At 39.2% G+C, this 13,869-nt stretch overlaps 1 protein-coding gene across 1 annotated transcript in view; it reads left to right on the top strand.

Moving 5' to 3' along the window:
• The first annotated feature begins 336 nt into the window (after nt 1-336).
• The window catches only part of LOC121368961 (CXXC-type zinc finger protein 1-like), a 61,770-nt gene continuing 48,237 nt past the window's right edge, over nt 337-13,869 (top strand). Inside the window, exons 1-2 of the mRNA XM_041493731.1 lie at nt 337-388; nt 1,976-2,115. Coding sequence (XP_041349665.1) covers nt 337-388; nt 1,976-2,115 — 192 coding nt within the window. The remainder of the gene's footprint in view (nt 389-1,975; nt 2,116-13,869) is intronic.

Here is a 13,869-nt window from a genome sequence, read left to right as displayed (position 1 = left end):
GAAATCACGCCAACATACATTTATTTAACAAAACTCGTAAATGACATGTAACCCGCGATCGTTGGGATCGTTGGTCACATCGATGGTGAACGTATACAGATAATATTGGTATACTTAATGGAGGAAAAGATAAATGGGTGCTAGAGAGAATAAACCTGAAACAACAACAGCTCAAGAAAAAACCTGTACCCATGTTCTTTTTGGAAATCACGCCAACACACATTTATTTAACAAAACTCGTAAACGACATGTAACCCGCGATCGTTGAGATCGTTGGTCACATCGGCGGTGAACGTATACAGGTAATATTGGTATACTTAATGGAGGAAAAGATAAATGGGTGCTAGAGAGCAGCCCGCCCTGCTTGCACTAGAGGACAAAAATAAAAGTAAAAATATGGCTTGTGTCCCATCTCCACACTATGGGGGTTGTGATCTCCCGCTAAGTTGTGCACCCTCCCCCAGATATTATTCCTACTGACCTGGGAACCTGATTCCCTCCGACAAATAAAACAATATCCATAGCAGCTCATGACAATCGTCACGTAGGCAAAAGCAAACTTATTATTATTTTTAAATATTTATTAACACGCAGTATCCCCCCCACTCCTTTTAAAAACACTTATTTTTATCATTTCTCTTTTATTATTATTATAATTTATTTAACTTTCTTAAATGTAGTAAACGTAAAAACAGATTCGACATCCCCTCACAAATGAAATGAACTGTCCACTGCTGTGCTAATTATCACGTACGCAAAAGCAAGCTTATTCTTTCGTTTCCCCCTGTTCATTGTTTGTTTATTGTAATCGTTTCCCACTGAACGATTTACAAGGGCTATTGGTTAATAAAAATCTATTATTTAATTATTATTTTCAATGTAGTGCGAATGCCTTGTAAACACGTCAATCGCGATTTTAAAAAAAACCCTCGTGAAATAAATATATATATATTTTTTTTTTTTTTACTTCATAACAACATGTAGTGGCAATTGACAACCCACAAAAAAAGCTTAAGAGGCTCAAATCAAGTAGCTCGTGCACGTTTTCAGTGTCTGCAGCTACCGCCGATCAACCGTCTAAACAGGAAATTAAAAAAATTTGCCGACTAGTCTAGACGCCGTCTAGCTTGGACGGAGTCGCCGTCTAGACGCAATTATGGTTTGTTCGCGTACTGTAGTTACACTGCTCAGGGTTTAGTGCCTTGTGTCCAAAGACCACCTGTCGATAATATTTATCACACGTTTATAGTTACACTGCTCAGGGTTTAGTGCCTTGTGTCCAAAGACCACCTGTCGATAATATTTATCACACGTTTATAGGTACACTGCTCAGGGTTTAGTGCCTTGTGTCCAAAGACCACCTGTCGATAATATTTATCACACGTTTATAGGTACACTGCTCAGGGTTTAGTGCCTTGTGTCCAAAGACCACCTGTCGATAATATTTATCACACGTTTATAGGTACACTGCTCAGGGTTTAGTGCCTTGTGTCCAAAGACCACCTGTCGATAATATTTATCACACGTTTATAGGTACACTGCTCAGGGTTTAGTGCCTTGTGTCCAAAGACCACCTGTCGATAATATTTATCACACGTTTATAGGTACACTGCTCAGGGTTTAGTGCCTTGTGTCCAAAGACCACCTGTCGATAATATTTATCACACGTTTATAGTTACACTGCTCAGGGCTCACACTGCAACAAATTTTGGCAGTGGACAGGGTGAGCCCAGCCTGCTTTATGTTCTGTATGTTAATGTTCACAGGGATGTCATACTTCAGCCTTTTAAATCATAGCAGCTATTTTTGGCATAAAATAGTTTTCACAAAGTAGCCTGGAGTTCATCGGAAATGCTTAAACATTACCTTTATTTGACTATAGAGTTTTCAGTTTGCTTGAGATTAGTTTATCTGTTATTTTTAAATTGGTGTCATACTTCTGTTTTCATGTAAGTTAGAAGTCCATGTCACTCAGGTCAAGGCTTTCTTGTGTTTCCAGAAAAGGACCCGAGTTTGACTGTCGTACTGAAGACTAAAAAATCAAAACCACCGAAAGTGAAGAGTGACTCGAGTGACACTGACCGCATGCTGCATCGTGACCCGAGACTACGAGATGTAAGCAGAATCTCCCCGTGTTTTAATACCTCTTTATAACACTCTTCAGTGTTTAATACCTGTTTATAACACTCCTCCAGCATTTTAATACCTCTTTATAACACTCTTCAGTGTTTTAATACCTCTTTATAACACTCTTCAGTGTTTAATACCTTTTTATAACACTCCTCCAGTGTTTTAATACCTTTTTATAACACTGTTCCAGTGTTTTAATACCTCTATATAACACTCCTCCAGTGTTTTAATACATCTTTATAACACTCTCCAGTGTTTTAATACCTTTTATATCACTCTTCCAATGTTTTAATACCTGTTTATAACACTCGATCTTCCAGTGTTTTAATACCTGTTTATAACACTCTTCCATTGTCTTGATACCTGTTTATAACACTCTTCCAGTGTTTTAATACCTGTTTATAACACTCTTCCAGTGTTTTAATACCTGTTTATATCACTCTTCCAGTGTTTCAATACCTGTTAATAACACTCTCCAGTGTTTTAATACCTCTTATATCACTCTTCCCATGTTTTAATACCTCTTTATAACACTGTTCCAGTGTTTTAATACCTCTTTATAACACTTCCAGTGTTTTAATACCTGTTATATCACTCTTCCAGTGTTTTAATACCCCCGTTATAACACTCTTCCAGTGTTTTGATACCTGTTTATAACTCTTCCAGTGTTTTAATACCTGTTTATAACACTCCTCCAGCATTTTAATACCTCTTTATAACACTCTTCAGTGTTTTAATACCTCTTTATAACACTCTTCAGTGTTTAATACCTTTTTATAACACTCCTCCAGTGTTTTAATACCTTTTTATAACACTGTTCCAGTGTTTTAATACCTCTATATAACACTCCTCCAGTGTTTTAATACCTCTTTATAACACTCTCCAGTGTTTTAATACCTTTTATATCACTCTTCCAATGTTTTAATACCTGTTTATAACACTCGATCTTCCAGTGTTTTAATACCTGTTTATAACACTCTTCCATTGTCTTGATACCTGTTTATAACACTCTTCCAGTGTTTTAATACCTTTTATATCACTCTTCCAATGTTTTAATACCTGTTTATAACACTCGATCTTCCAGTGTTTTAATACCTGTTTATAACACTCTTCCATTGTCTTGATACCTGTTTATATCACTCTTCCAGTGTTTCAATACCTGTTAATAACACTCTCCAGTGTTTTAATACCTTTTATATCACTCTTCCCATGTCTTAAAACCTCTTTATAACACTCTTCCAGTGTTTTAATACCTCTTTATAACACTTCCAGTGTTTTAATACCTGTTATATCACTCTTCCAGTGTTTCAATACCTGTTAATAACACTCTCCAGTGTTTTAATACCTCTTATATCACTCTTCCCATGTCTTAATACCTCTTTATAACACTCTTCCAGTGTTTTAATACCTGTTTATATCACTCTTCCAGTGTTTCAATACCTGTTAATAACACTCTCCAGTGTTTTAATACCTCTTATATCACTCTTCCCATGTTTTAATACCTCTTTATAACACTGTTCCAGTGTTTTAATACCTCTTTATAACACTTCCAGTGTTTTAATACCTGTTATATCACTCTTCCAGTGTTTTAATACCCCCGTTATAACACTCTTCCAGTGTTTTGATACCTGTTTATAACTCTTCCAGTGTTTTAATACCTGTTTATAACACTCGATCTTCCAGTGTTTTAATACCTCTTTATAACACTCTTCCAGTGTTTTAATACCTCTTTATAACACTCTTCCAGTGTTTAATACCCTCTTTATAACACTCTTCCCATGTTTTGACACCTGTTAATAACACTCGATTATCCAGTGGTTTAATACCTCTAGGCCGTCTGCTAAGCTCAGAATTGTGGCTAGAAATGAAGTTTCGTTCCACATATCGGGGGTCTAAAAATCGTTGTGTTTTTGGCTAGATAAATACATTATCTATCACAGAAAAAAGGTTTACCAAGATATTTGCTGCAGTTTTGTTTGAAATGACGTCAAAAGGCGACCCCCCTCTGATCAAATTTAGGATTTTTTTAAAGAGGGGTGTGTAACTAAAACGGATCTAACTCTGTAACTATAACACATAGAACAACATGTGACCACTCAAAACATTTGTATTAGAGTCCTCTATACAATACAATTTTATTTTATTGGATAACCAGGGGTAAAAATGTCATAAATTGTTTTTTTATTTGAAATTTGGGGTATGCCCTAATAAAATTAAATTTCAGAAAAGTTATTGCTCCTTATACAATTTAACTGCCTTAATTCTATAGAAACATAGTATTGAAATACATTTAAGTGTTAAAAATCAACTCTGAATGTGTTTCAACCCATAATATATAAAGTGAAAAGTTGTACCATTTTAAAATACACTAAAACTAAAAATATTTGTAATAATAAATTTAAAACAAGAGCTATGGTAAATGCATTTTTAATGGAAGTAACCAGGTGTATTTCTAAAGAGTTAATAGTCTGTACTATTCAAAAAGTCAATCCAGGAGGGTAGCCAGTGGTTGACAAGGTCAAACATAGATTTCCCGTTTGTTTTACCGGAAAGTGACCTGATTCCAATGAAGATTCGAGAGCGCGCTTGTTTGATTTGAAGCTGTTTTCGTCAAAATACTGGTAAGTGTTCTTTATGTCATTATGTTTTGCATGGTTTACCTGTGTTCATGTCTATGGAATTTTACACCCACTGCAGACGATTTTTAAATTTTATTTTATTATTATTATTGATGATCGAGGACGACATTCGGGCACTGTCGTTTCAGCTTCCTACACAATAAATATCATATATTGTATTGTAGTTTCACTTTAGATCTATCTTTGGTACATGGTAAAAACAGTATTTTAAAAATTTTCTTCAAACAGTCGAATGCATTCATAACCATCAAACAAAACAATTCCAGCATTGTGAAAATGGAAGTGTCATGCAGCTTAGACTATTAATAGTATTATTATTTGTTGGGATATGCAAAGGTAACGTCATACAAATAGTGATGTCATTCGAATGCAAACTGCTGTGGGATGCAGCTTTTTAGATTATTTTCACCCTTTGTAAATTAATCGGCAACTCCAACCTCATTGTACAGACATCAACCCTATCTGAATATTTTTGTTTTTCACAAATGCAGAGATAATATTATGTTCAAATTTTATTTCAGATATTTTTAAAATGTACCATCCATCATATTTAACTTTATGATAGAGCGACTGGATGTGCATAATAATTAATAAACTAACCGTGGTTTGTGAGCTGGAAATGTATGGCTGATCCCCAAATGGGTCAAAGTATTATTGTTATTATCATTTGCTTTTTTATTAATAAGTTATTTTTGCACGATTTGTTATTAACAGTTTCTTTGTTTTGTTCGATAATTCAATGTTCTAAACTCATTTTGTTACTCAGTATGTGATTGTTACCTTTGAAGAACTAATTTCTTAAAAGAACATGGGCTGTTCAACAATTACGTAATGTTAAGGGGTAGGTACAGGGTGTTGCAAAGAATTGACTAACATTATGAAAAAAAAGCCCAAACAAACTGTACCAATGTACAAAGTATTTTATTCATAAAGTCAATGCAGTGTATTTGTTCTTTTCTCTGTCATTTAATAATAATACAACACACACACACACACACACACACCACTTTAGAGGAGATGGTCGTAATGTTACGAAATGTTATAATAGGGCGTCGTTGAAGGCCCACGTACACACATTCATGTTAAATTTAACCTGCATACATGTTAACCGTACATTTTGTTTTTCAGGGACATAATTCTAAAAGACCACGGAGCTGTGTGCACTGTGCGAAAAGAGCATCAACGCGGATGGGAAGACTGTCATATCAACTACTAGAGGAAGAGACTCTAAAACACTGAGACCAGGAGACTGACTGTCAAGTAGAGCTGGACGCAGTTCCCAAACTTGAGTATCCTCATATTTGAAAAGGATATAATTGTGTGTAGCGAGTGAATTCGAGAACAGGGAAGATCTTGAAGTAATCTCAGACTCTTCCTTGCACGACAAACTGTTGAAAGGTGAACTGTCACATGGCTCTGAGAAAAACAATGACCATCTCACCAGGATCAGGAGAAAGCTGCATGAAATGAAACTGACACTGACTGAAAGAACTAGTGAACTATGGCTTCAGTATATGTCTATGGTTGATATAATAAAATGCATTCCGGAGGCTGGTTCCTTCACTGGTCAGCTGTACATAAAATACTCCCATATCTTGCTGTAGCTGGACACAACTTATACAGAAACTCCACTATCTGTTCTTGCAACAGATGACCAAACTTGACAAAACCAACCAGGTTGTCGATAAAAGCTTCACGGATGGACACCGTGTTGTGAGACGAAGCAACATATACTAGGATGGCATTTCACCAGACTTTACTATTGAGCAGACCCTGATGCGCGGTGTAAAAGAGCAGGTGGCCTCATTCAAGGGACAGGGATAACCGAATCGCAACATGCAAAGTGAGTGCTCTCCATGCCAGCATGTGCTGATATAAACAATGTCATGTAGGAAGTCACTGGAAATCGGCGACTTACGAGCGATCAGCACATAGAGTTGGGATGCACACAAACGGCAAAGGACACAGAGGATATGATTGTGATTACATCCTACCTTTGGGAAAGAAATCAATTTGCTGATAGTCCACCCTTAGAAACATTGCTGTTGGTGTTATCGAAAATTCACTTGTCAACGTTAGCATGGCAAAGACAGTCGGTCTTAAAAGTCTCAAAGCCAAACAGCAGCAGAGATTACCCTGAAAAGAAAGAAGTCCAGACGCTGGGGAAAAGCATGTCTGTAACGTGGATGGCAGGCCACAATCAGTCGACCAGCAACTTCTTTTGCAACTTTTCAGAACAGCAGCCAATACCATCTCTGATGACATAAAATAAGGCAGCACTGGCAAATGAGCTTTGGAAACTTGTTCTTGTTAATGGTAACGCTCTCAGTCCGTCAGTACAAAATGACGTACTGTTAGTAATTGATGAAGGCTCCTTACGTCATCGACTGAATTCTATCCTAAAGCTGTTGTTGTGACTGGCGGATATATGCCAAGACCCACAACAAAATACATGATCCACCTAAGGCGTGCCAAGGTATGGAAAGCGAATGCTGTTCATTTTGTGTCTGATTTGATTCTTAGATCTACAAAAGAGCATTTTTTACCAAAGAGAACAAGCAGCGTTTCATTTGTGCCCTTGGCAGTTCTTTGGAAAATACATGCATAATCATTTATGCAAAAGTTGATGCTGACTTACAGATCGCAGAGTGTACAAAAAGCAATGTTACTGCAATGATTGAAGAAGACACTGATCTGCTCATTGTGACTCGAACTGGCTCACATGACGTCTTAGTTTATTTGAACAAACAAGCTTGTCGGTTCATTTGTGAGATTTTTCTTCACAGTTCGGGAACGTTTTCATTAACAATAAAGTTTAGACAAATAAGTATCTAAATAAAACACTTTACAACCCCCTAAAACCATTAATTTTACTAAGTCGTTTTTGTTTATTCATTAAAATTACTGATATTGGGTCCACATGGCTTGACTTAAAATGGAGGAAGCTGAATTAACATTAGGTGTCACATGACCTCACACGTGCCAGCTCAACAAGGCCAAATCATTTATTTTAAAGACTTCCATGCCCCCTATTCCTAGAATGTGTATTTTTTGTTCAATTATTATATTCGATTTACAAAATGTATTAGGCATTTTGTGACCCTACTGTAGTAAATGGTAGACCTAGTACATTCAGAACAATTGTAAATAATTCTGAGTGTATAAATTGTTTTAACTAAGAATCACTTGATTAGAAAATTTATATTTTACACACTATCAACTGGTATGGACGTATTGCCTGTCTGTATTGACATCAGGTGCTGTCAGTGATCATGGGGGAAAAAGAGGTAAACTGACTACTCTTGACAAATTGAAATTTTCCTTTTAAAAATATTAATCAAAGTGTTCGTTCACTGTGCATAGTTGAAAAACATATTTTATTATGTAGTGGCTTAGAAAATTAAAAATGACGAACCACGCAGGCGTGAGAGTTATTTTAACAAACGCGCGTGCTAGAAGTTGGAAACAAAAACACTTTCCTATTTACTGGATGGTGTTATACTCATGTTTACTAGAATGGATTTGTTTTACATCCATGTTGATTTATTTTTTCGTTAACTAATTGGAATATGTTTTATTTCATGTACCCAACTGAAAAAAAAAATTATTGTTCTGCAAGTATGTTTTTGCTGTTGGCCTAATGCAGTTTGGGACGACGATGGTAGTTGTTTACATAATGACGATGGTAGTTGTTTACATAATGACGTCATCAAATCAATATTAAACAATTATGCAGAGCCACACACGTTTCTTACTTTTGCAATATGTAGAGACGGTCTTTGTGATAGTGTTACAGCAAAAAAACCTTGTGTACCAATTTGTTTTAGGTCATAGTTAATTTTGCCACAGGGCTACCACACTATTAAAAGAAGTGGTCTGGATACTTCTCTTGTCCCTATAATATATAATTTGACAATATATATTTGAAGTTATTGGAAATTATGAAGAATCTCGTAGATGAAAAGGCAAATAACTCTTTATATATCAGATTGTGATATTACTGATAAGAAGATTTGAGATGTTTAATTGTTTTAAATGGTCTAATCACTTTGAATAGGTACTAGTACCTATTAGTACCATAGTTTTAACTCCTTATAGGCCTGCATTTTTTTTTTTTTTTAAATTAGCTGTGAAATGCACTGTGCAGGCATTTTGTGGCTTATGTTTCTGCTTTCTCACAACTGTTCTGCACATATTTACATTTGTATTACCTGTTAAAGGAAATACAGTCAAACAATGTATATTTATGTATTTGTATAAATTTTAGTCCATCTCATCACCACTATCATCGTTATCATCATCAGAAAACACATCATCCTGAGCCTCATCTTTCCGATTGGTGCAGTTACATTTACACAAATCTGTGCATGACAGCCTGGCTGACTGGCACGGACACCTATTTGTGGAGCACATTCCAGTCTTACATTTACAATTAACTGACAAAAGAACAGCTTCTGGGGCAGGGTCTTTGGTCATCCAGTTGATTGATATTTCTTCAGCTTTTACAACCCAACCATGGCTGTTGGGTGATGGAGCAGATATTGACTGTTCAAGAGATCTTCTGTGTATGGCTGCTTGGTAATTGGCCCTCTTGCAGTGCTGCTGAAGTGCATCTTGTGTGGGTGGCTTGCTCTGCTCTGATGTTTTTGCAAGACAAAAGACTTTGTACCTGGCTTCATTTACACTTGATGTGGACTGGCCATATAACCGACACACAAATCTTTCCATTACAAGCAAAACTTTATCATTCAATGTGAAATGTTTTCCTAGCTCCATGAAACCTTCCACAAATTCATCAGATTCATTTGCTAAGTCAAATGTCCTCTTTTTTCCTTTCCCATAGAATGCACTTGTTGAATCACAGCCAGAAAACACATGTATCCCAATAAGAGCCTGGCACAATCTTGGTGACAATGCAGATTCAGTTTTCTGTAAGTTGATGATACGTTTACGGTTCTTCACTCCTGTGAGGAAAAACGACTGGGCATGTATTGCTTCAAGCTCAGTGCTATTATGGCAACATCTGTATCTGGACTTTTGATGATAACAGCACTGTGCTCTGCAGAGGCATGAAGTGCATGAAGCAGTAGTCTAGTATTGGCTTCTTCGTGGTCACAATCAAGTTCAGAAACATGGCTTACTGTTGCCTTCTTGTTCTTGATATCAATCAAGTGGCATTTATCATCATGTGTAATATACAGGGCAATATCTTTCTTTGTTGCTTCAAAGTTTGCATCTTTCCAACAGTTGAATAAGAAATTGATGAGTGCTTCTTTGTTTTGTCCCACAGACATGAATTTTTTTCCACTGATCAGGTGTCTTCTGTGTTGTGCCATATATGTGTGTGATCCGAGAACCACTTGCTGCCCGTCTAGAGCGTTCTGCATTCTTAATGCTGATGCTTGGATATTGGTCAGCTACAAAATCCACACGGGAACACTAGTACCTCATTGCCATGTTGATGACTATAGTTAAAATGTTGTCAGCAAGTTCTCCAAATGAATGAATGAACCACATGGTTCCGTTGTGGATGATACAGATACCGCGGATAAGATGACTATGAAGGTCTGTTTATCCATTGTTACGAGCTTCTACCATCACTACCTCGGCCACCGGCACTTACCCGGAAGGGACCGGTTCCCATGGTTGCTACCGACGCAGCCCCAGAGGATGTTGTGATTAAATCTCCATGGATTATCATCGCCGATTTTTAGCTGAAGTGGCTTCCAGAGTTTCTGAGGGTTCCAGACGGGACCGTTTACGGTTTGGTTCGGTTCAGTTCAGCTGTGGCTTCCACTATTGACGATCACCTTGCCTGTGTGCACATTATGAGAGCAGATGCGTCTTCGACTGCTTCCGTTATAGATACGGATTTGCGGACTACATGACGATGAGGGATTGTCTGGCTGTGGTTTACGACATGTTCCGTCACGTCTACATCCGCCGACGCATTCCAAGATGGGCCCGACACCGATGATTGCTTCGGATATTCATTGACAGCCGGTACTTTGCAGGTCGGTGCTACCGACGATGTTGCAGAAGACGTTCATGACTGCCACGGTTTCTGCGATTTAAAAAAAAAGAAAAAAAAAAAGAAGGTGGGTTCAGTGACGTTTCCAGCGACACCTGTTACCGGCCCCATCTAGACTTCGCCTGTCTTGATGTTCCGGATGCGTTCCATCCTGCGGCTTTACTTTGCTGTTTACATCGCCTGTGGCTACTGTGGAAGGGACTTCAGCGGTTTCACCTGGTTAGTGTTCTTCATACTCTTCTCGTGACCGTCTGAGTCGTCTCACCGGAGCCGTGCACACATTTGGTCTTTATGGCCTATCACGGGTCTCATGGACCATTGTCACCGATCTTCATCTGATGTTCGCTTCCAGGTTCCTGGGGGATTCCGACGCGCCTTTTCATGGTCTCCGTCTCCAGCGACTGCTTATGCACGCCTTATGACAAATTTCCACATGATGATCCAGTTTCATCTGTGGTTGAGGATACGGTGTTCTTACTTCATATGACTATGCGTGTTTGCCTTGCTGCTATTATGAAATATTAGTCGCATGGAACCTTCGACGATATATCTCGCTCCGAGGTTGATACAGACATTCTGCCTGATGACAAACTGTTTTCCAGTTTCCTGTCGATTGTTGGTTTGCCGCTGTGGCTGTTGGGCCACACAGTCAGTTATGCTATGGCATCGATTCGATTTTACATGCATACCGGGTTGGTGTTGATGACAGAATGCATCGGTCCGGTGGTTGTTCGATGACTTTACCGATATATTCGGCAGATCGATCGCTATATCCGGTGGTGTCGCCATCACGCGGTTTGTGGTTTTTTACCGCGTCTATTTACTATGGTCCAGTGCGGTTTATCCTCACTGCATTCACTGTTGTTTGGTCAGAGTTGTATCTCAAGTTTGTATTGCAGGGAGTGCACTATGAGTGGATGGTTTTGCCGTTTGGCATTTCGGTAGTTCTTTGGCTGTTCACAAGAATAACAGCCTCAATGGCGTGGGTTTTCATCAGCAGGGTATATCATTTTACCCATGCCTGGACGACTGTCTTTTGAAGTGCCAGAACAAGATGAAGTTAGCGGGCCAAGTCAGTTACGTACTTAAGTTCTTGAACCGTCTCGGATGGATTGTCGACCAGAAAAGGTCTCTACTGCTACCAACACAGAATCTCCAATTCATTGGGATTCAGATACGTACCGATCTGGGACTCCTTCAGGTTCCTGCAGACCGATGGAACAAGATTCAATTGGCGGTATCCAAAGTTCTAGTTGAATCTGTGACATTCCATATGTGGCAAAGCCTTCTGGGCCTGTTGACTTCAGCCCAGGACTTGACCTTACGGGGTCGCCTACAGTTACGAGGTTTACAAGTCTTACTGAATCCGTACATAGTATTGAACAACCCCAGTCTGTTGATCACTCTACCCGACAATTTTCGACACAGTCTACAGTGGTGGTTGACGCCGTCGAATGTCTTAGGAGGAGTCTCTTTGATGCCATTCCAAGTGACTCACCATCTGTTTGTGGACGCTTCAAGAGAAGGTTGGGGAGCACATCTCAACAGTCAGACAGCGTCAGGGCTGTGGTCTGCCGAGAAATCAAGTTTTCACATCAATGTGCTAGAGCTTCTGGGAGTGTTCAATGCGATACGTCATTGGCGTCATCTCTTGATAAATGCAACACTAATGGTAGCAACCGACAATGTGACAGTGGCGGCTTACATCAATCGTTTGTTCAAGATGACAGATGCCATTCCGCTACATCTCAGAGCACGATACATCCCAGGAGTGTCAAATGTTCTGGCCGACACATTGTCCAGACCGTCTGCTACTCAGAGCACCGAGTGGATGCTCAATCCGGAAGCGTTCTGGTGGGTTTGTCAAAGACTGTGGACCCCGAATGTAGATCTGTTCGCGACTCGGTTCAATCATCAACTAAGACTGTACGTGTCACCAGTACCGAATTCCAATGCACTGGATCTCAACGCCTTGGCCATTAGCTGGGACAATCTGGACGTGTATGCTTTTCCACCTCCAATATTACTACCACGAGTCCTCCAGCGATTTTAGGTGTTCCATTGTCGATTACTTGTCATCGCTCCAAATTGGCCAAGCAGAATCTGGTATCCAGACCTTCTACGTCTTGCGAAACCAGATCCTTTACCACTACCAGATTGGGATCGCCTCTTGCTTCATCACACATCGAGACAGCATCATTCAAATCCAAGCTTGTATCAACTACACACGTGGACATTATCTCCGAGGGTTTAAGGAAGAAGGGATTCACTTCACAAACCACATCGGCGATATTGAAAGCACACAGAGATTCTATAGCTGCTGCATAGAACGTTTGGTGGTTATGCTTTCATCGATGGTGCCTCAGAAAAAAAAAACCCAAAACAACAACTAAAACCTCAGGCTATTCGCGTTGAAAGACTTGCTGATTTCCTGCTCGGGTTCACTACAGCGGCAAGAGTGTCGGAAATACATGCTTTAGATGTCGACATGGTGCGCTTTAATCGCGATTACTCTTCAGTGTTATTGGGACTTTTGATGAACTTTGTTGCTAAGAATCAACTGCCTGATCAATGTCCTCGTATTTATGATGTTACAGCACTCTCTTCTATCGTGGGTTCACACGACGTGGAAGACTTGTCGTTGTGTCCTGTTCGAGCCCTTAAGCTATATTTGGAGAAAACTGCCTCTTTTCGCAAACATCGAAAGAGATTGTTTCTCTCTTGTAATCAGAGACATCTAAAAGACATTACTAAGAACACAGTGTCTACTTGGATCCGATCCACGATTTTGTGTGTCTACAAATCAGCTGGATTACCTCCACCGTTGGCTGCTAACCCACATGAACTGCGTGCCGTAGCCGCTACTATGTCGCTGCATTGTAACACTCCGGTTTCCAGTATTGTATCCGGGTGTTACTGGGCCACCGATTCCATCTTTGCTAACTACTATCTGCGGGATGTATCGACCGAAGAAGTAGAGGGATTCCATCATCTGGGTCCGGTGGTTGCAGTTCAAACTTTGGTTAACTCTGGTCTTCCTCGTCGTCGTTGATGTCGGATTCAGGACTG

The sequence above is a fragment of the Gigantopelta aegis genome, chromosome 3 (genome assembly GCF_016097555.1).
Source record: "Gigantopelta aegis isolate Gae_Host chromosome 3, Gae_host_genome, whole genome shotgun sequence".
Lineage (NCBI taxonomy): Eukaryota > Metazoa > Mollusca > Gastropoda > Neomphalida > Peltospiridae > Gigantopelta > Gigantopelta aegis.
This window is presented reverse-complemented; position numbering and strand designations above follow the sequence as displayed.